The sequence below is a fragment of the Panthera tigris genome, chromosome E3 (assembly GCF_018350195.1).
Source record: "Panthera tigris isolate Pti1 chromosome E3, P.tigris_Pti1_mat1.1, whole genome shotgun sequence".
NCBI classification, from domain to species: Eukaryota; Metazoa; Chordata; class Mammalia; order Carnivora; family Felidae; genus Panthera; species Panthera tigris.
The window spans coordinates 26,110,711-26,131,239 of NC_056675.1; the positions used below are offsets into that span (position 1 = coordinate 26,110,711).

General features: G+C 46.3%; 1 protein-coding gene across 6 annotated transcripts; it reads left to right on the forward strand.

The window, feature by feature from the left end:
- Positions 1-48: 48 nt before the first annotated feature.
- Positions 49-17,238, forward strand: KNOP1 (lysine rich nucleolar protein 1). 6 transcript variants are annotated; one of them, XM_007087299.3, is made up of 5 exons: positions 49-90; positions 3,089-4,008; positions 7,366-7,434; positions 13,936-14,013; positions 16,505-17,238. In XM_007087299.3, exons 2-5 carry the CDS (start codon positions 3,091-3,093, stop codon positions 16,814-16,816), a joined length of 1,377 nt encoding a protein of 458 aa, XP_007087361.1. In that variant the 5' UTR covers positions 49-90; positions 3,089-3,090; the 3' UTR covers positions 16,817-17,238. The 6 variants fall into 6 exon arrangements, with proteins under 6 accessions (XP_007087361.1, XP_042826867.1, XP_042826866.1 ...); XM_007087300.3 differs by lacking the exon at positions 49-90 and adding an exon at positions 98-284; XM_015539880.2 differs by lacking the exon at positions 49-90 and adding an exon at positions 1,507-1,570.
- Positions 17,239-20,529: the final 3,291 nt, after the last annotated feature.

The window sequence follows — 20,529 nt, forward strand, 5'->3', positions numbered from 1 at the left end:
ATTCACGGGGGCGAGCCAGAGACTCGAGATTAACTTCCGGGTCGCGGCGGAGCTGGCTTTCACGTGGAGGCGGGGAAGATTGGCCTGAGGGTGAGTGCTGAGGGGCGGCCCAGGCGGGGAGGCGCGGGGTCTGGAGATTGGGCTCGGGGACTTGCGGGGCAAACTAAGGGAAAAGCGGGCGACTTGCACCCCAAATCCACACCACCAGCCACCAGCGCTCGCTCCGGCCTGAGGCCGCCGCCTTCTGGAAGTTCTCCCGCCTTGGAGTGGGGCCAGGATCGCGGGTAATCCCTCCGCGCGTGTGTATGCGCGCGGAAGCTTTGGCGCTGCGGGGCCTTAGAGGGTCCGTTTCGCCTCCCGGCTCCCTTGCTTCCCGCTAGTGAACCTGCCGTGGTGGTGGGGTGTTGGTTTCATTGTGCAGAGCACAGGCTCTGCGGGCTGGGTTCGAATCTTTTTTTTGCCACTTGCTGGCTTTAGGACCTAGGACTGGTAAATTGAAGTCTCGAAGCCTCAGCAAGTCTGTGCGATGGGGCCTTCACACCGGTCCTCAGGAGGCTACCGCGAGATTTTAAAAGCGCTTTTGGAGAAAGTGCTGGTTTTTGCTGGAGACACTCTAAGGAACATCCTCTTCCCTTAGAGTGAATACATCTGGACTCGCTGGGTTGAAGAGGAAGATATTCAGTGCTAAAGAGGAGGGAAGCTTAAGGGGATTAAATTGACCACAGCCCCCCTTTGGCTTCTTTGTTCTAAACAGGTCTCTTGACTATTCCCCCACCTGAGGCGCTCTCCGCTCTCTTGACTCCACCCTCTCTAGGTTTGCACCGACTTCTCTTCCTTTGCAGGTCCCTCTTCCTCTGCCCTCCTGTTTCCCTAAGGTGTTGTCTTAGGCTCGTTGTATTTGAGGCTTAGTTATCATCCATACATTTCTAAATTTTTCTTATGTATGTCAGCCCCATCACCCCTGAGCCTCAGACCCACATATCCACCTGTTCACTGGACAGTCTCCTTTTGGATATCTCAAGGCATCTATGCAAACCAGCCTGTCTCCTGCAGCCCCTAATCACCCTCCTTCAGTTCCTTTTTCTTAGGATTTAACACCACCGTCCTGTAGTTGCCCAAGCTGGAAACTTCTGTACTAGAAACTTTACTGACAACTGATGGGTCAGATTAGATTAACTCCATTGCCCTGACCTCACCACTAACCTTGATGTTATCACTTGTGTCTTCATTATCACACATCTTTTCCTCCTACACCTTCTTGAGAGCAGGTGTTTTGTTGTTTTTTTTTAACAGTTTTTAAGTGTTTGTTTTTGTTTTTTGTTTTTTTACTTCTGAGAGAGTGTGCGAGTGCGCACAAGCGGACGAGGACAGAGAGAGGGAGACACAGAATCCTAAGCAGGCTCCAGACTCTGAGCTGTCCACACAGAGCCTGATGCAGGGCTTGAACCCACAAACTGTGAAATCATGACCTGAGCCAAAGTCAGATGCTTAACCGACTGAGCCACCCAGACACCCCTATAGCAGGTGTTCTATCTTGTTCATCTCTGTATCTCTGGCATTCATTTTTTCGGTGAGTATTTATTGAACACCTGCTATGTGCCAGGTACAGAACTAGGCTCTGGGAATAGAGCAGAAAACAGGATAGGAATGAATGAGAGGGTTCCCTTGACTTTCCAGGTGCTCCTGGCATGAGTTACAAATGAATTTGAGTCATGGTTTGGTCCTGGCCTGGCTCCTTGAAGCTGCTAATGGTGAGTCAAGTCCAGTCTGCACCCGCAGGGTTCTGAGCCTGGAGAGCTTCAGGATGGAGAGCCTTTTGAACTATGTCTCCCACTGTCCAAACCTGGGGGATATTTTGTTTCTGGATTCCCTGGGTGTCTCCATGTCACCTAGTTCAGGGAGCAATAGGAACTGGGGTGTGATGAGTGACAGAAGTAGCCTAGCTGGAAGCTGAAGTGTACTTGAGGGCCCTCGCACAGTTGCCTACATGACATTTGCCCAAAAAAGCTGGACATTGTAGGTTGCTCTGTGTCATCTCCAATTGTTAAATATTGGTAATTTGAAAATTTAAAAACAGTGAAGCAGGCAAAGGTGTGGCCCCCACACCTTCTCCCTCTGGCAGCCTTTGATCGGGTTCAGTCCCTGATGATGGATAGGGAAACTGAGGCCCGGATAAGCCAACACTATGTGGCAAGAGAGTGTCAGTCACCATTTGAACCCAGGTCTTGTCTGTCCTAGCTGGGGCTCCTTCCATATCTTGCTCCTGCTCATACTACTAGCCACATGGGAAGGTAATTAGGAGGGTAAGTCATCCAGCGTGCAGGTGGGGGAAGTTAATTTCCACACACAAAGGAAAAGCTACTTAGGTGAACCAAGGTAAGGAGTTAATTGTGCCACAGTTACTGCCTCTGGTGGGAATTGGCAGGAAGAGTTCACCTGAGGATTTCTGTCCCCTTCAGAAATTGTCTGTCTGATTTGACTGCAATTATATCCTCCCTGGCTGGCACAGGGTAGGCAGTAAATTTGTTGGAATGGGTGACTAGGCTCAGAGATCTGAGAAGGGGGGTTAGGAAAAGGAATCAACAGTGTACCACTTTGCATGGATCACTTCTCCCTTTGAGAAGGAAGTGTTATTTACCCCCATTTTCTAGATGGGGAAATTAATGTTCAGGGAGGCTAGATGATTAGCTTAAGGTGAGGGAGCAGTTTCAATTTGAACTTGGGCCTGTCTAAACTCCATTCTACTTCTTTGATCACATTTTTCCATCCCTTAACATTTCAGACTAGCCACTCAGAAACATGGCTTTTGGGGCACCTGGGTGGCTCAGTCGGTTGGGTGTCCGACTTTGGCTCTTGTCATGATCTCACGGTCCGTGGGTTCGGGCCCTGCATTGGGCTCTGTGCTGACAGCTCGGAGCCTGGAGCCTGCTTCAGATTCTGTGTCTCCCTCTCTCTGACCCGCCCCCCCTTTCATGCTCTGTCTCAAAAATAAACATTAAAAAAAAAAGAAACGTGGCTTTTGGTACTACCTAACTGAATTGTACACGGGGATTTGGTAGGGGATAACGTGTACCATTTCTTTTTTCAGGAATGATCACTAAAACCCACAAAGGAGACTTGGGCCTTGGGCTCCCAGAGAAAAAGAAGAAGAAGAAGAAGGTGGTCAAAGAACTAGAGACTCAATACTCAGTTTTAAACAGTGACAGTTATTTCACTGAGATCTGTCCCACAAAAGCCACATCCCCCTCAAAGAGTGTGGTGCTGGGACAGGCATCTGAGATGCCTCTAGTGAAGAAAAAGAAGAAAAAGAAGGGACATAGCACCCTCAGTGAACAGCACTTAGAACCTGAGACCACATTACGTGCCGGACGGACAGAGAAGTTGCCGAGCCCCAGGAAGCAGGCTCTTGGTTCATCTGAGTTCCAAGGTGGGGAGAAGAAAAAGAAGAGGAAGTCCTTATGGCCTCCGGCCATGTCCCCTGGCTCGAGAATGAAGACCTTCCCGGACCCCAGACAGGGCGAGGAGGTGACCAGCATCGGCAAGAAGCCCAAAAAACACAAGAAGGAGAAAAAGGCCCAGGAGGCTGCAGCCTTTTCAGCCAAGGACCCTTGGTTCTGTGAGTCTGGGGATTCTCTGTATGCTTGCTCGGTGGGGAAGGATGGAGAGGAGCAGACAGCCTCAGGGCGGAAACGGAAGCAGGAGAGCCCCAGGGAGCACAATGTGAAGATGAAGAAGAAAAAGAAAATCCACCAGAAGGGAGACACCTCCCTAGGGCACCTTGAGCTCTCCAAGTCCATTGAGGGCATCCCCAGGAAAGGAAGTAAGAAGCCAGTCAAAGTTGAGGCTCCAGAATACATCCCAATAGAACATAACCCCAAGTCCCTTGCAAAAAAGAAAATGAAGGCCAAGAAAAAGGCAGAGCAGCCAGGCATTGAGGAGCCAGCTCTGAGGAGGAATAAAAAGAAGAAGGAGAAAGAGAGCAGAGTAGCAGGAGAGCCTTGTAAAGAGGTAAGATTTTCTTCAGAAGTAGACTCTGCTTGGGTGAATAAGGGTGGAAGTGGGGAGTGTGTGTGTGCATTCATACACAGGCACTCCCCCTTGTAGCTGCCAGAACCCTGATTGAACTGACTTCAGCCAGAAAAGGGTATTTGTTGAGATATGTAACTGGAAAGGTTAAAAGCTATTTAGTTTCAGGTATGGCTGGATCCAGGTACTCATGCTCTATTCTCAGTAATAAAGGTATCCCTTGCTATTGAAACTTTACCCAATTTCTCACTATCTTCACTTAGGGTCTGAATAGATATAAATTTTTCAGATGAATCACTCTCTTTCTGAACTCTTGCCACTTGCTGTCCAAAACTCAGGAACCAAATAGTTTGAGATAACATGGTGTCCAAGCCTATCTGAGTTTATTTTCTGTGCTCCGTTTACATGATTTAGAGATCAAATAGGTTTGGATTACGGGAGATGCCTGCGTGGCTTTCTGCAGCTCTGGGCTTTGTATTTTTTTCTTCTAGTGGGTTTTAGTCACAGACAGGCACCTCCCACCTCCTACCCATAGCAAGACAGTCTCAGCAGTTCCAGGATTTCATCCTAGTAGTTAGGCTACCCCCAAAGGGAGAACTGTAGCCCCTCTGAAACGATTTTAAGAAAATTCTCAGGGCTGCTGTCACATGCCTCAGGTGATCACCCAAGCTGGAAGCCCTGATCTGAAGCTGGGGGGAGGGAACTAGGGTATTAGTCCCACTGAACCCCACTGTTGGAGGTTGGGGGGGAAGACAATTCCTGGGAGGAAAACCCAATCCTAATTACCCGGAGGAAGAGAATAGTTGATGGTCTGGCGAAGACAACAGAGATACGTTGTCTCCATCCTGACAGGCTTCCTTGAGTGGGGGAGAGAAGGGAGGAGATGAGCCAGAGCACTTGGACTCCACAGGTCCACATCTGCCTCTATTTGTGTCAGGACCACACCTTCATTCCTGTTTTTGGAATGAGTGGATGTGCAGGGGGAAATGAGATGGTATGTGTCCTACTCCAAGCAGATGTCTGGCCTGTTGGGGTAGCCAAGGCTGATGTTGAACACTTACTGTGTGCCTGGCGGTAGGCTAACGCTCCCCATGTATTAACCCGTTTAATCCTCACATCAGTCTGGTGAAATGGCTGCTGTCGTTATCCTCATTTAACAGACAAGGATACTAAGGGAGGAGTTAAATACCTTGATCAGGATCATCTACCTGTCAGGGTGGGCTTGCAGCCCAGTCTGGCTTTGGAACTGGAGGTTTCATCCTTTCTCAGAAGCTGCCCTGTAACTTCCCATAGATGGTAGAGCCATTAGAGCCCAAGAAGTGACTGTCTTCTATTAGAACAAGCCCTGAGTTCTCTTCCCAGTTCTGCACCGACCAGCTAGGTAAGCTCAGACCAGCCACTGCCCTGTGGTCCTCAAGTAAGAATGATGGCTAACGTGTATGGAGTTGTTACTGAAGGATGGCCCTGGCACTGGAGGGGGCTCCATTAATACCAACTGAAGGATGAGCCCCCTGGAGCAAGGTCATCAGGAAGTGTCTGGGCACCCTCAGCTCAGCTTGATAGGGTTGAGGAGGGCAGGGGCGGCCTCCTTTTCAGGGCCTACAAAAGGCAGTTCTGGTTTCTGGATTTTTCCCAGTTTTGTCCTAGTCCATTAGACTTATTTCACTGGTCTCTTTCATTCAGAAGCTCTTGGGGCCAAGAGGAACCCCAGAGGCTGGGAGCCCAACCCCCATCAGAATCCCTTCTTTCCAGAGTTCAGTGAAAGGAGGTTGGTCCCCTCTATTTAACATCTCCTGCTGTGGGGGCTCTGCTGCCTCGGACAGCCCTCTGAGTCGGAAATGCACACATCTTCAGGGTCTGGATGGGTGATGTGAGTAAACAGAGCCTTCCAAGGATCATCACATGTGATGCTGGGTGCCGCGCAGAGCACATTTAAAGTAAGGCTGCGAAAAGATGGCAGTTGTCATGACCAAAGGATCAGGGAAAGTGGCCTGGGGTCTCACTTTTAGAGGGTCCCATGGGAGCTAAGGTCAGTGAGCAAGTTTGACACATGCAAACATGCCCAGGGCAGGCCCAGTGAGGACACCACATGGGAGCTGAGTTGTGTGAGGGCTGTTGGCTGTGGGTCATGCAGAGGGAGCAACACTGCAGAGGCCCTGGAAGGAGCAGAGACTGGGGTAGTAGAAGCTGGGAGTTTGGGAGGGGCCAAGGAATAGAGACCATAGAGGCCACAGGAGTCTAGATTTTTGTGTAAATAGGATAAGAGCCCCTGGAGAGTTTTGGGGAGTAGTGGGGTGATGTGATCTGATTTTTAAAATTTTTATTTTTTTAATTGAGATATAATTGACATATAACATGGTGCAAGTTTAAGGTGTATATATGATATGATCCGGTTGAGTTTTTTTTTAAGATTTTATTTTATTTACCTTTTTCTTTTTTTAAGTTTATTTATTTATTTTGAGAGAGAGAGAGAGAGAGTGAGGACCCCAAGCAGGCTCTGCACTGACTTTGCAGAGCCTGACTTGGGGCTCCAACTCATGAACCACGAGATCATGACCTGAGCTGAAATCAGGAGTCAGATGTTCAACCAACTGAGCCACCAGGCCCTGAGATTTTGTTTTAAGTAATTTTTGTACCCAATGTAAGGCTTGAACCTTCAACTGCGAGATCAAGAGTTGTAATGCTCTACTGACTGAGCCAGCCAGGTGCCCCTCCAGTTGAGTTTTTAAAGCTCACCCTAGTTGTTGTGCATAATGGAGCAGGGTTGGGGTGGAAGGGGGTGAGGAAGCAGGAGTTAGAGACTGTTGTGTTGTTCAGGTAGGAGGGAAGGCAATGACTAGGACTGGAGTGGGGGTGGGCACTGGAGGAGAGAACTGGATTTAGGTTTGCTGGCAGGGTCCCCGCCCTGCCCACCCTCACCCCAATCAGGGCCCCAGGCTTACCTGTCCCCTGCCAGTCTGTCCCTCCACCCCCATCAGCAGGGCCCTTGGCCTCTCTCTTGCTGGTGTGGTGCCATGGGAGATAAGATGATGTCTGTGGCAGGAAAGGTGTGCCAAGCCTTAGGAGTCCTGTGTCAGTTCTGTCCCTGAGCTGTGGGGGTTACTTCATGATGGTCCTGTCACCTCTCTTAGTTTCTTCATATGTTAGGTCAGTGCTGTTGTCTTGAGGGGAGAATCAGAAATGTGGAAGACAGGATGTCAGAAGTTCTGTTGGTGGCAGGGGTTGAGGTGGTGCTGCAGTCTTGGGACTTCTCTGGATTATCATTATCTCATCCTGCTGGGCTGCTGGGGCAGAGGCCATCGTATGCTTGACTCTTCCTCCCTTTGCCCTTTTGTGCAGGAGCCTGACACAGACTTAGAGGTGGTGTTGGAAAAGAAAGGCAACATGGATGAGGCGCACATAGACCAGGTACGGTCCAGGTCCTCATCCCCCTCCCAGATGTCTTGCCACCCACCAGGCACACATTTGTCTCCTCCTGGGCAACAAGATCCTGGTCCCAGAGGTGTCAAGGAACCCAAAAGCCACCAGCCAGCTCTGGAACACCTCAAGTGGCAGGGAACTTGTGGCCTTCCCCACTTGATGCTGGGAGACCCTTTCACTACCACAGCTTTGGCTGAGGGGCTGTCTGATCATTGAGAATCTCAGGCTGAGTGTTTCCCTTATAATTGCTGCAGGAGAGACAGGAGTATGACTCCAGGAACTGTAGCCAGGGCAGGGAACATGTGCTCAGCCAGGCCCGTGCATTGCCACCTCCTGTCCTCAATTCAGGAGCACTTAGAGAAGTTACTCTGTTGTGGCTCAGCTTCTGCTTCTGGCGTGCCTGGATCTGTAGGTAGATGTATCCTATAAAGGAGCATGACTTTCTGGAATTGGGGTCTTTGTATGATCCTGGACCAAATGAGGCCAGGCAGGACAGTGGTAACAGCAGAGGCTTGGCTTTGGACCATTACTAACATCCTTGGGCAGTCACTGACCTTACTGACCCTCTCGTGTAGGTGGCTGTGAAGACCAGACGCAGTCATGTTTGTGAGGCAATCAGCAGGGACCTGTCTTATATCTGCTTAATAAGGGGCACCCATTACCCTGACCACATCCTCACGCTTTGTCAGCAAGTAACTGCTGGAGAGAAGCAACAGGGTGTGATGCAGGGATGACCCCTGTCTCGTGGCCCTTCTACTCCAGGAGAGAAAGAAACCAGTGACTACTGGGAAGTGAGCTGAGTATGTGGGAGCCTAGAAGATGTCACAGAATTTCCAAACCTAATGCCTTTGGAGTGCTAAGGAACTCTCCCTGGAGGCAGGGGCATCGGAAGTAGGACCATGCAGATCAGTAAGGGGATGCTGACAGAGCCCAGACCACGGCCTGGCACAAAGCACAAACCCCTTAGAAATGGGAGCTCCCCAGCCTTTTGCAGGTCATAGTCATGCGGCTCCCCAGGGTCAGGGCTAACTGTAATGAGGACCGAGAGGACAGAGGCGGGGGGGCCCTGCCTCTCTGGGCTCTGGGCCCCTTCCCTCAGTTCCTTTCGCAGGTATCCTCCCCGGCTCAGGATGCAGCAAGCTGCTAGAACTCTGAGAGTCCTCATGCCCATGTACTTCTTATGGGCGATGCCCACCAGCAGCCCCTTTGCTGCTGACTTGTGCCTACTGTTTACAATTTTTAAGGAAACTTTTAACTGTTATGGGTGACAGATTACCTCAACGTAAGTGAAGCTTTCTATTTTACCTCTGCCTTTTTGCCCTGTAAATGCTGAAAGTTCACTATGTTAAAACATTGCAACCTAAAAAAAAAAATGCGACCTGAAATCCTATCACCTAATAATGGTCACTCACTGTTAACCCTTTGTTACTATATTTTTCTAGATTTTTCCTTTGTAACTATGTGTAATTTTAAAGCACTGTCTAATCATGCTACGTTATGTAGACCATTCTCTTAATTTTTATCATTTAACTGATGAATTGAATTTCATTTTGTCTTAGGCACATCTGTATCACTCTGCATCTGGAGCATGGCTCCACTATAGGAATATGTTATCATTTTTTCTGTCATTTTTACAGTTGTCACTTTGTTTTATATAGTTTTCAACTTACATAAGTGGTCACTTTGTCTCGCAGCCTGTGGCAGATTAGAAGGGAGGAGGAAAGGGCACAAATTGGGTCAAAGTTATACCTGAACCCTTATGAGGGAGAAGGAGACCCTGGATGCTTTTTTTCCTAATTGAAGTACAGCTGACATACCATATTATATTTCAGGTGTACAGCCTAGTGATTCAACAATTACATCCTTTAATCTATGCTCACCACAGTAAGTGTAGCTACCATCTGTCACCTATACGAAGGTATTACAAGATTACTGACTGTATTCCCTATGCTGTACTGTACATCCCTGTGACTTACTTACGCGTTTGTACTTCCTAATCTCCTTTATCTGTTTCGCCCAGCCTCCTATACCCCTCCATTCTGGCAACCACTAGTTGTCTGTTTTTATGAGTCATTTGTTTTGTTTTGTTTTCCAGATTGCACATATAAGTGAAATTATATGGTATTTGTCTTTTTTCTGTCTCAATTATTTCACTTAGCATAATACCCTGTAGGTCCATCCACATTGTCGCAAACTGGCAAGATTTCATTCTTTTCCACTGTTGAGTAATATTCCATTGTGTGTGTGTGTGTGTGCGCGCGCGCACGCACATGCATGTTTGTGCGCGCGCACACACCACAACTTTTTCCATTCATTTATCAGTGAACACATAGGATGCATCCATATCTTGACAATTGTAAATAATGCTGGGATAAACATAGGGGTGCATATATATTTTCAAATTAAGTGTTTTCCTTTTCTTTGGGTGAATACCCAGAAGTGGAATTACTGGCTTGTATCATATTTCTATTTTTAATTTTTTTTTTTTAAATTTTTTTTTTCAACGTTTTTTATTTATTTTTGGGACAGAGAGAGACATAGCATGAACGGGGGAGGGGCAGGGAGAGAGGGAGACACAGAATCGGAAACAGGCTCCAGGCTCCGAGCCATCAGCCCGGAGCCTGACGCGGGGCTCGAACTCACGGACCACGAGATCGTGACCTGGCTGAAGTCGGACGCTTAACCGACTGCGCCACCCAGGCGCCCTCTATTTTTAATTTTTTGAGGAAATTCCATACTATTTTTTTATACTGGTTGCACCACTTTGCATTCCCACCAACAGTGCACAAGGGTTCCCTTTTCTCTGCATCCTCACCAACACTTGTTACCTCCAGTCTCTGATACTAGCCATTCTGACTGGCTTGACATACCTTGTTATGATTTTGATGTGCATTTTCCTGATGATGTTGAACATCTGTTCATGTTTTGGCCATTTGTATGTCTTTGTAAAAATGTCTATTCAGGTCCTCTGCCCATTTTCTAGTTGATTTTTAAGTTTATTTATTTTGAGAGAGACAGCATGCCCATGCAAGCAGGGAAGGGGCAGAGAGAGAGAGAGAGAGAGAGAGAGAGAGAGAGAGAGGGAGGGAGGGAGGGAGAGAGAGGGAGAGAGAGGGAGAGAGAGGGAGAGGAAGAATCCCAAGCAGGTTCCCCATTATCGGCACGCAGCCCAACTTGGAGCTTGATCTCATGAATTGCAGGATCATGACCTGAGCTGAAACCAAGAATCAAACGCTTAACCAACTGAGCCACCCAGGCGCCCCATGTATGAGTTCTTCATATATTTTGGATATAAAGCCCTTATCGAATATAGTATTTGCAGATATGTTTATCCTTGCAAATTAGTTGATCCTTGAACAACATGGGTTTGAATTGCACGAGTACATGAATACACGAATTTTTTCAATACAGTGCTGTAAATGTACTTTTTCCTTTGATTTTCTTAATTACATCTTTAGCTTTATTGTAAGATTATAGTATGTAATACATATAACATACAGAATCTGTGTTAATCAGCTGTTTATATTACTGGTAAAACTTCCAGTCAACAGTAGGCTACTAACAGTTAAATTTTGGGGGAGTCAGAATTTATATGTGGATTTTCAATTGTGCAGGGGGCCAGTGCCCCAATCCCCACTTGTTCAAGGGTCAGCTGTATCTTCTCCCATTTAGTAGGTTGCCTTTTTGTTAGTTTGTTGTAGTTCTAATTGTTTTTATTGCCCTTGCCTAAGGATACAGATCCAGAAAAATATTACCAAGAATTTTTTGCCTTTGTTTTCTTTTAGGGGTCCTATGGTTTCAGGTTTCACATTTAAGTCTTTAATCTATTTTGAATTTATCTTTGTGTATGGTCTGAGAAAGTGGTCCAGTTCATTCTTCTGCATGTAGCTGTCCAGTTTTCCCAACACCATTTATTAAAGAGACTGTCTTTCCCACATTGTTAGATCCTTGGATGCTTTGTCATAGATTAATTGACCTATAAGTTATTTCTGGCTTCTCTTCCATTGATCTCTGGTTTTGTGCCAATACTATGCTATTTTGATTACTGCTACTTTGTAGTATAGTTTGATATATGGGATTGTGCTACCTCCAGCTTTGTTTTTCTCTCTCAGGGTTACTTTGGCTATTCAGCATCTTTTGTGATTCCATATGAATTTTAGGATTGTTCATTCCAGTTCTGTGAAACATGCTATTGGTTTTTTGATAGGGATTGCATTGAATCTGTAGATTGCTTTGGATAATATGGACATTTTAACAATGTTAATTCTTCCAATCCATGAGCATGGTATATCCTTCCATTTATTTATGTCATCTTCAAGTTTCTGTCATCCATGTCTTAAAATTTTCAGAGTATAGCTCTTTCACCTCCTTAAATTTATTCCTAGGTGTTTTATTATTTTTGATGCAGTTGTAACTGGGAGTGTTTTCTTAATTTTTCTTTTCAGTCGTTCGTTTTTAGTGTATAGAAATGGAACAGATTCCTGTATATTGTTTTTATATCCTGCAACTTTTACTGAATTCATTTATTAGTTGTAATAGTTTTTTGGTGGAGTCTTTAGGGTTTTCTATATAGATTATCATGTCATCTGCAAGTAGTGGCAGTTTCATTTGTTCCATTCCAGTTTGGATCACTTTTGTTTCTTTTTCTTGTCTATGGGCCCGAGACTTCAGTACTGTGTTGAATAAAAGTGATGAGAGTAGACATCCTTGTTTTGTTTCTAATCTTAGAGGAAAAACTTGAAGCTTTTCACCATTGAGTATGATGTTAACTATGTGGCCTTTATCATGTTGAGGTATGTTCCCTCTGTATCGACTTTATTGACATTTGTTACCATGAATTGATGTTGAATTTTATCAAATGCTTTTTCTGCATGTATTGAGATGAGTATGATTTTTATTTTTCATTTTGTTAATATGGTATATCAAGGATGGATATTAAACCATCCTTGCATCCCTGAGATAAATCCTGCTTGATCATGGTGAATGATTCTCTTAATGTATTGTTGAATTCAGTTTGCTGACATTTTGTTGAGGACTTTTGACCTGTTTGTCAGGGATATTGGTCCTGGAAGCTTTTATATCAAACAGCAGGGTCATTAGTATGCTGATGGTGGCCTTGAGCCATGCTAGCAGCATTGCATAAGATGTACCTGCTGTGTACCAGACACTCTATTAGGTTCTTAACATTCTGCACCCAACAATTTAATGTTGGGCAGGGAGGTTCTCCGACACCAGCAATTCTTGGACACCAGCTGGGTGTCCTACAATTCAACTCCAATCTGACACAATATATATGGAGATAGTGTCACATCCCACAGGTTAAGGACTCAGTCTCACCAGGCTACTACCACCCCTCGGCAGCCTGCTATAGATGGGAGGTTCTGATGACTCCCTCCTTGGGTTCTATTAATTTGCTAGAGCAGTTCACAGAACTCCGAATCATTTCACTTACTAGACTGTTGGTTTATAATAAAAGGATACAAATCAAGAAAAGCCAGATGGTAGTGATACATATGGCAAGGTATGGGGAAATGGCACTAAAATTTCATGCCCTCTCCAAGTATACCACTCTTTACAAATCTCCATGTTTTCCACCAACCCAGAAGCTTTCTGAACATCCTGCTCTTTTGGGAGGTTTATGGAGGCTTCATTACATAGGTGCAATTGATTAAATCATTGACCATTTGGTAATTGATTCAGCTTCCAGGCCCTCTTCCCTCCCTGGAGTTTGGAGGGGGGACTGCAAGTTCCAACCCCCTATGGTCATGGGGTTGGTTCACCTGACAACCAGCCTCCATCCTCAGGTGCTTTTCTTCGTTAGTTCTCCTCATTTACATAGCATAAGACACCTTGATTGCTCTCCTCACTTTGGAAATCCCAAGGGGTTTAGGAGTTCTCTGCAGAAACTAGGATGACAACCAAATATATATTTATTATACATCATAGCACAATTCTGTTTCTGCCATTTATCCTCCAAGGTAGCTGATATTTCTATTTGCAGATGAATGAATCTAAGTACAAAAAGGTTAAATGACTTATCTAAGTGCTAAGTTTCATACTAGCCTTTGCCTCACTCCAGTGTTCTTTCTAGAAAACAATGCTATCCCGAAAGTTAACTACTGTATCTTCTGTATAGGAAGGCAGGGCTTCAGACAGTGTGCTTTGGGGAAGTTTCCACCCACTATGGCTGTTACAGACAAAAATGTTCTGCTGAAGGTGGATAAGGCTCAGTTTATAGGAAAGTTCATTCTTAAAGAATGGCAAAAAAAAAGAATAAATGAGGCTGCCCATTTTAGGTCAAGGGATTGCAGCCTTGGGATGCTTAGAAGATTGTTCCCGACAAATGCCTGCCCCAATTTGCAGCAGAGGAAAGCTCCTCTCCCTCTTGCCACCGTCCTGTCCTCCTGCCCTATCTCTGTGCTCTGTTTTAAGCTCAAAGGAAAACTTCTGTGTCCCATTTCCCTCTTTTCTTTGCTCTCCCTTGCTCAGGTGAGGCGAAAGGCCTTGCAAGAAGAGATTGATCGTGAGTCGGGCAAAACGGAAGCTTCTGAACCAAGGAAGTGGACAGTAAGTTCAGTGCTTTGGCTCTGCTGGGTGACATACCCCGGCATCCTGACTCCTCCTTCCTCACCTTGTGGCATGAGCAGCAGAGTGATGGGAGACAAGACCATGGGAGTCCAGGCCCCAGAGGCTGTCCCAGTCTGCCGTTGGGCTCTCTTGACTGCAAAGCTTGTCTTGAGCTAACTTTCCTCCTTCTGAAGGGGTGCTTGCCTACCTCCTAGAGAGCTGGCCAAGCCAGAGAAGCATCCTGAACCTTTGTCTCCAGCTCTGGATGGATGGGATGTCCCACACATTGGTCTCTGAGGGCATGTGATAAGCGCTTTCCAGCAGTGGATAGTGACCTCAGAAGGCTTCTTGGACCAGGGTAGGTGGCAGAGGCAAGAGCTATGTTGTGGCAGGCCTCTCTCAGGACTGCCTTCAAGGTCCAGTTGGAATGGGAGATTCCAAACCAGGCCTGAGGAGATGGGACAGGAGGGAGTACTGCGCGAGGACACGAAGTCAGGCTGAAGCAGGGTGAGAGGGGCTGTGGGCAGGCCTACACCAGGCCAACCTCGACAGCTGTGGCCGGAAGCTTGTACGGAGACTCTAGGTGCAGTGAGAGCTCCTGGAGGGCATGTGTGTAGGGGAAGTGGGGAGCTGGTTAGGAGGCTCGGCCTGCAGGCCTGAGGACTGGGATGGTGGCAGAGGACAGAGAGAAGAGACAGCTTCACAATCCAACAAGACTTGCTAATAGTTAATTGGATTGGGGAGAGGGAAAGAAGGATCTAGATGACAAGGAAGGCTTGCTTTCCTGCCCTGTCTTAAGCCTTCACAGTTTAACACAGGAAAGAACAATTAATTTGGATCCAAAGACCTGAGTTCAATTTCTGGCTCTTTCACTTTCTCGTTGTGAGACTCTAGGGAAGCAACTTCCCCTTTTGGAGCCTCGGTTTCCACATCTGTAAAATGGGACTTGTACTCTCTCCCAGTGGGATATGGAGAGGGCCTTTGTTATGTATCTTCCCTCTGGGTGTCTCCACTCTTTCCATCCTCTTGAGCTGAGCAGAGCTGATAGAACATCCTTATTGAGTTGAGGAAGGCAAGAAACAGGGCAGCTAGTGGCCCCAGAGGCGGTACCTAGAAGGACCTGATGGGGATCCTAGGGCACAGGGGCTGGCATCTGCTGGGGACACTTTAGGTGGCATTGCCTCCCAGGACCTGGGGACACTTGACAGGTGAGGCCTGTGGTGAGGATTCCAGACTGGCTGTAGGCCCCTGTGGGAGGGCCCCTTTGAGTCGGTCAGCAGCCCTTGGAAGAGCTAGTTTCCTCAGACCCAGTGCAGGGCTGTCAGAGGTGGTTTCTCATTCTAGAAATTGTAGGCCTGGGAAGCTGTTAATTATGCCTCCATCTGGGCCGCTATGAAACTGGAAGAATTCATCACTGATTCACTCAGGGCAAGTGTAACAACGATTGGTTTTTAGTATTCTCCCAAAACTGATCTAGAAATAAGTGCTAGGCTGGCATTTGTCTTGCAAGTGGAAAGTTCCCAGGCAGCATGGAGGTCAGCAGTCGGGGTGGGGTGGGGAGAATGACCAGTTATTGAGAACTTAAAGTATGCCAAGCATTGTGCTCTGGGTTGCTGGTGTAAAAACCTGATTTGATCAGTAGTTAAAGCCCTGTGAGAGGTGTATTACAGTTCTGTATTGTAGATGAGGATATTGAGGCTCAGAGAGGTTAGGTGATTTGAACAGAGTCAGCCAGGGCGGGCTTGATCCCTGGGTCTGTGTGACTTCAAAGTCATAATTTTCTTGAGCTGGGTTTCTTGCTGTCTCACAGGTGTGAGAAGGAAAGGGGTCTTTTCTTCTGCAGCCGCTCTTAGGAGCTGTCTTGCATTTTCTTGAACATGGGTGACTCATGTATAGGTGGTAGAGTACTCTGGACATGAATTGGGACCCCCTTAGTCCTGGACTAGCTCAGCCTCTGGCTTGGCTGTGTGACCCTTTACCCCCCTGGGCCTCCACCCCCCACTATAAAGCGCAGTGCTCGTGGGAAGCAATGTGCGTTTCAGATTCCCACTTGCTCTCCTCTTCCCTCCAACTGACAGCAACCTGAGGGCAGAGTGGCCAGCTGGGAGGTGAAGTGGTTGGAGGTGAGGTGAGGTGTGCCATACTCTTTGCCATGAGTTAGGGGAGGAATGAAGCAAATAGGCAGCTCCGTGTTTAAAGGTGGGCCCTGGTGTTGGCCAGACCTGAGATGGAATTCTGGCAGGGTCATTGATTAGGCTTGTGCCCCCAGTTAGTCTTCATACCTTCATTTCCTTAGCAGTAAAATGAAAATAAATACAGTATTCCTTACACGGCTCTTGTTAGAATGAAAAATATAGTCTGTTGATGTGCTTGTGAGCACTGTGCCACAGTGAGCATTTAATCAGCTGGATCCTCCTTGTTGAGGCTGGGCTTGGGGAAAGGATGGGGCTTTGGAAACCAGGAAAATGACCACCTTTTTCTTTTAACACAGGGAACTCAGTTTGGCCAGTGGGATACTGCTGGTTTTGAAAACGAGGAACAGAAACTGAAATTTCTCAAACTTATGGGTGGCTTTAAAAATGTGTCACCTTCATTCAGCCGCCCCCCTAACATGACCAGAAGGCCCAACATGGCTCTCAACAAGAAGGCGGCCGACACTCTGCGGCAGAACCTCCAGCAGGACTACGACCGGGCCATGAGCTGGAAGTACAGCCGTGGCGCTGGCCTTGGCTTCTCCACCACCCCAGACAAAATCTTTTATATTGACAGAAATGCTTCCAAGTCCATCAAATTTGAAGATTAAACTCTACTGTCTTGTCCTTCAAAACAGCCAGAATTGCTTTTATTATTCAGTTGTGCAAATGAAAGCCATTTTACAGTTGTCTTGAGTCAAACCTCTGCAGAGATTAAGGAAAACTTTGCCCATGTGCTTGGATGAACTGAGGTCAGGGAAGCTCATGTTTCAGAAGTCAAGAGAACATGTGAGTGGCTCACACTTCCTATTTTCTGTATTAAGCATTCCATCCCTGTTTGAAGACATCAGCATATATAAATAATACCTAAATGTCTTGAGTGCTTAGTATGTACCACGTACATACTAATGTGTTGCCCCTGCATTAATGTATTTAATCTTAATAATTATGAAATAGGTGCTATTATCCCCATCTTATAGATGAGGAAACTGAGGTTCAGGGATGAAGTAATAAAATTGCCCAGGTTCACCCAGCCAGTAAGTGCCAAGTGTTGTACTTTGTGCCCCAAGTCCTCTGTCACTATTCACTACTCTGAATGTCCCCCTCTAAGGAACTTTACCAGGAATACTCACTGGAGATTGAAATCTCTTTTGATTGAAGAAACAGAAGTTTTATTAGATGTCTAAATCCCAAACAGGAAGTAGAATTAATGATAAACAGGGAAGAGCAAACTCATTTTCTTTTCCCATCTTGGAGGAGCTACTGGCAAAGGGGGGGTCTGAATTGTCACCAAGCAGATGTGACTGAGCTTCCTCTGCTGTTAGGAAATGTGTTTCTAAACCAGTTTTGCCTTTTCTGACTTCCTGCTTTCCATCCTCAGTGCTGAGCTTGGATTTAGTCTTGATGCTCTTAACTGAATTCTGAAAAAGGCATTTTTAGAGAGACTGTTAGTCTTTGTGAACCAATGACAAATTCCCAGGGATCTGTTTATTATATTCTTTGCAACCATGAGGAACAGAATCCTAGGTGACTTATGTGGCAGAGGTGTCAGGATGTGTGGAGGATGACACAGGAAGTTGCCTCCTCATGATCACATTTCCATGCCTAGACTCTATAGGCAGCCCCACAGAGCTCCAGGTACAATGACCTGAACGATACGACCACCTTCTTTCCATTCACCTAGCATTTTGCATCCCAACATACAGTTTATGAGTGGGACATTTTCACATCACTTGACGCCTATAGTCATCCCAGCTCAGCAGCCCAACTAAACAGCCAGGATATTTAGTCTCTCACTTGGCAGGAAGTCCTTATGTAGGGAATTGATGCATCAGCTCAACAAAGAAACATTCTTCTCCTCTCTGCTCCATCCATCCTGTTGGCTTCATCAAGCTGGTGGAAGAAGGGCTGGACCAATTTTAAGTTGGATATCAAGACAGTAGAACATTCCAGAGGAAGAAGAAAAACCCTATGACTCAAGGAAACTTCCAGAAGACCTTTCATCATAATGCATTGCCCAGCAGTGGGTCATGTGCCTATTTCTGAGCCAGCCCCTGGCATGTGGACGAAGATGCACTCCAGGCAGGTCAGAAAGGAAGAGTGAAGAGCAGATGCTGGTGAGACAAACGTGGGGTCGACTACTGTCCCACTGGGTGGGTAGAGGTGAGGCAGGCCTGCCCTGACTAATAAACACTGGCTAGGTCGAGAGTCCTACAGTTCTATGCTAGTAATGTCTCAGGTGGGCACATCAGCCAGAAGGTGAATTGGGCCTTTGACGGATTCAACTTTGAGATACATAATGGGAGAGGCCATCTAATTGCCTAGAAGGTAAGGTTCTGCAATTGAGTTAGCTCCTTCAGAGAGTCTTGTCCTTTCACAGGGGAATAAATCTCTCCTGGCCTTGATCAACACTACAGGAATTTACTCCCTATACTGTCTGCTTTAATTGTTTTTACCTTGCTGAGAGATCACACAACAGTTAGGGCCTGCCTTGGCTTATCAGGGAAGATTGTGCTCAGCCATCTCTTGGGTGATTCTGGAGACTGGCTGATTGATTGTCCACTGTCTTGTCCTCATAGTGATAGCTCTCATTAGGATGTGATGGTCAGACCTTTCTCCTCCTGCCATTTAGTATTAATAATCTGTGTTTATTAGGATTTGACTTTCAAACTCAGTGTATCCCCATTGGCTGAAGAGATCTGCTGGCTGAGGGGAAGGTTTAGTACAGTCTGTTCCTAAAGCAGGGTCTAGCCAGAGAAGGTTGAACAGCCAAGATAGCAAGATGGGCAGTGTCCTCAGAATGGACTTAATCTTACCTCTGCTGCTCTTACCGGTGCAGATCATTGTCAAGGTAGCAGGTCTCTGTCCTGCAGCAGTCTGCAGTCCCAGGAGGATGTACTCTCTGAGTGTCCTGGGTTAAGTGGGCTTCTCTCCTTTGTAAATTAAGCAACATCGGCTTGTGCCACTCTGCCCCTTTTCCCTATGTCTGGCTGCAAGGGTTTTTGTGTTTTTTTTTTGTTTTTGTGTTTGGTTTGGTGTGATTTCCCTTGTTCATGGTGTCTCCACTGAAACAAGACGGTTTGGGGATTTTTATTCAGAACCAGGGCAGGAGAGATCGGACATATATAGCACAGCCAAGGTCTTGGTTGAATATTTAATAGCCCTGTTCTCAAACTTGTTGGCTGTTTGTCCCTCAGGGATTTCTCAACTGACCAACTTTCCATGACAGGGTCCTTCCCTCCATACAGTTGCCCTTCCTTATCCAGCTGTCTCTGAAACCTCATGATTCTTAACCACTGTATTCCTTGGAGTGATTCCTGCTGTTTCTGCCTTAGCCCACTGGACTCTGCCCTGAGACTTCCTTTCCATAACTAGAGTGGCCCATCAAAAGTATTTGCTAGATAGACAGCATTCTCTAAAAGAAATTGTGTATTCAACTTTACAAACATAGAATTAGGTTTGTGGTTGGCAGAATAATGAGCCTCCATTCTCCCCCTGGACAAGATGACCCCTCCATTGTCCCCCTGGGACAAGATGACCTTGTCCCAGTCACCAGAACCTGTGACTATGTTAGGACACGAAAGGGAGTTTGGGTAACAGATGGAATTAAGGTTGCTAATCAACTGACCTTAAAATAAGATTATCCTGGATTATCTGAGTGAGCCCAGTCTAATCACAGGAGTCCTTAACTGTAGAAGAGGGAGGCAGAAATGTCAAAGAAACTTGTAAGAAAAACTTGGTTGCTGGTTTTAAGGTGGAGGCAAGGGCCATGAGCCGAAGAATGCAGGTGGCCTCTAAAAGCTGGAAAAAGCAAGAAAACAGATTGTCCCCCAGAGCCTCCAGAAGGAACAAAGCCCTGCTTTGAGGGTAAGCCCCCTGAGACCTGTTGGTCTTAGGATCAATAGATAATCAAGGTGATAAAATTGTGTTGTTGGAAGCCACTAAGTTTGTGATAATTTGTTAAGGCAGCAATAGAAAAGTAATCTAGGTCTCATACAGAATTTTTCCTCATTTTTAAAATCGTATTTCCTAGAATATTTAGAATTTTATTGTTTCATTATCCTTTGTGATAACAGTAGACTTCATCCCCTGTAGGCTATGGTTTTCAGAGTCTGGCTAATTGATTCAGTAATGGGCTGAGGAAAACCACAAAAGGTCACAGAAGATCTAAGCTTTGGTCTGGGACAGGTGTGACAGATGGTTCAGAAGCTCCTTTGGTGTAATGCGTATTCAACCTAATATGAAAGTCCAAATTCATATCAATATAAGAACATTACTCAGGCTTGGGAACAAATGCTGTCTGATGTGTAACCTCAGAGTAGAA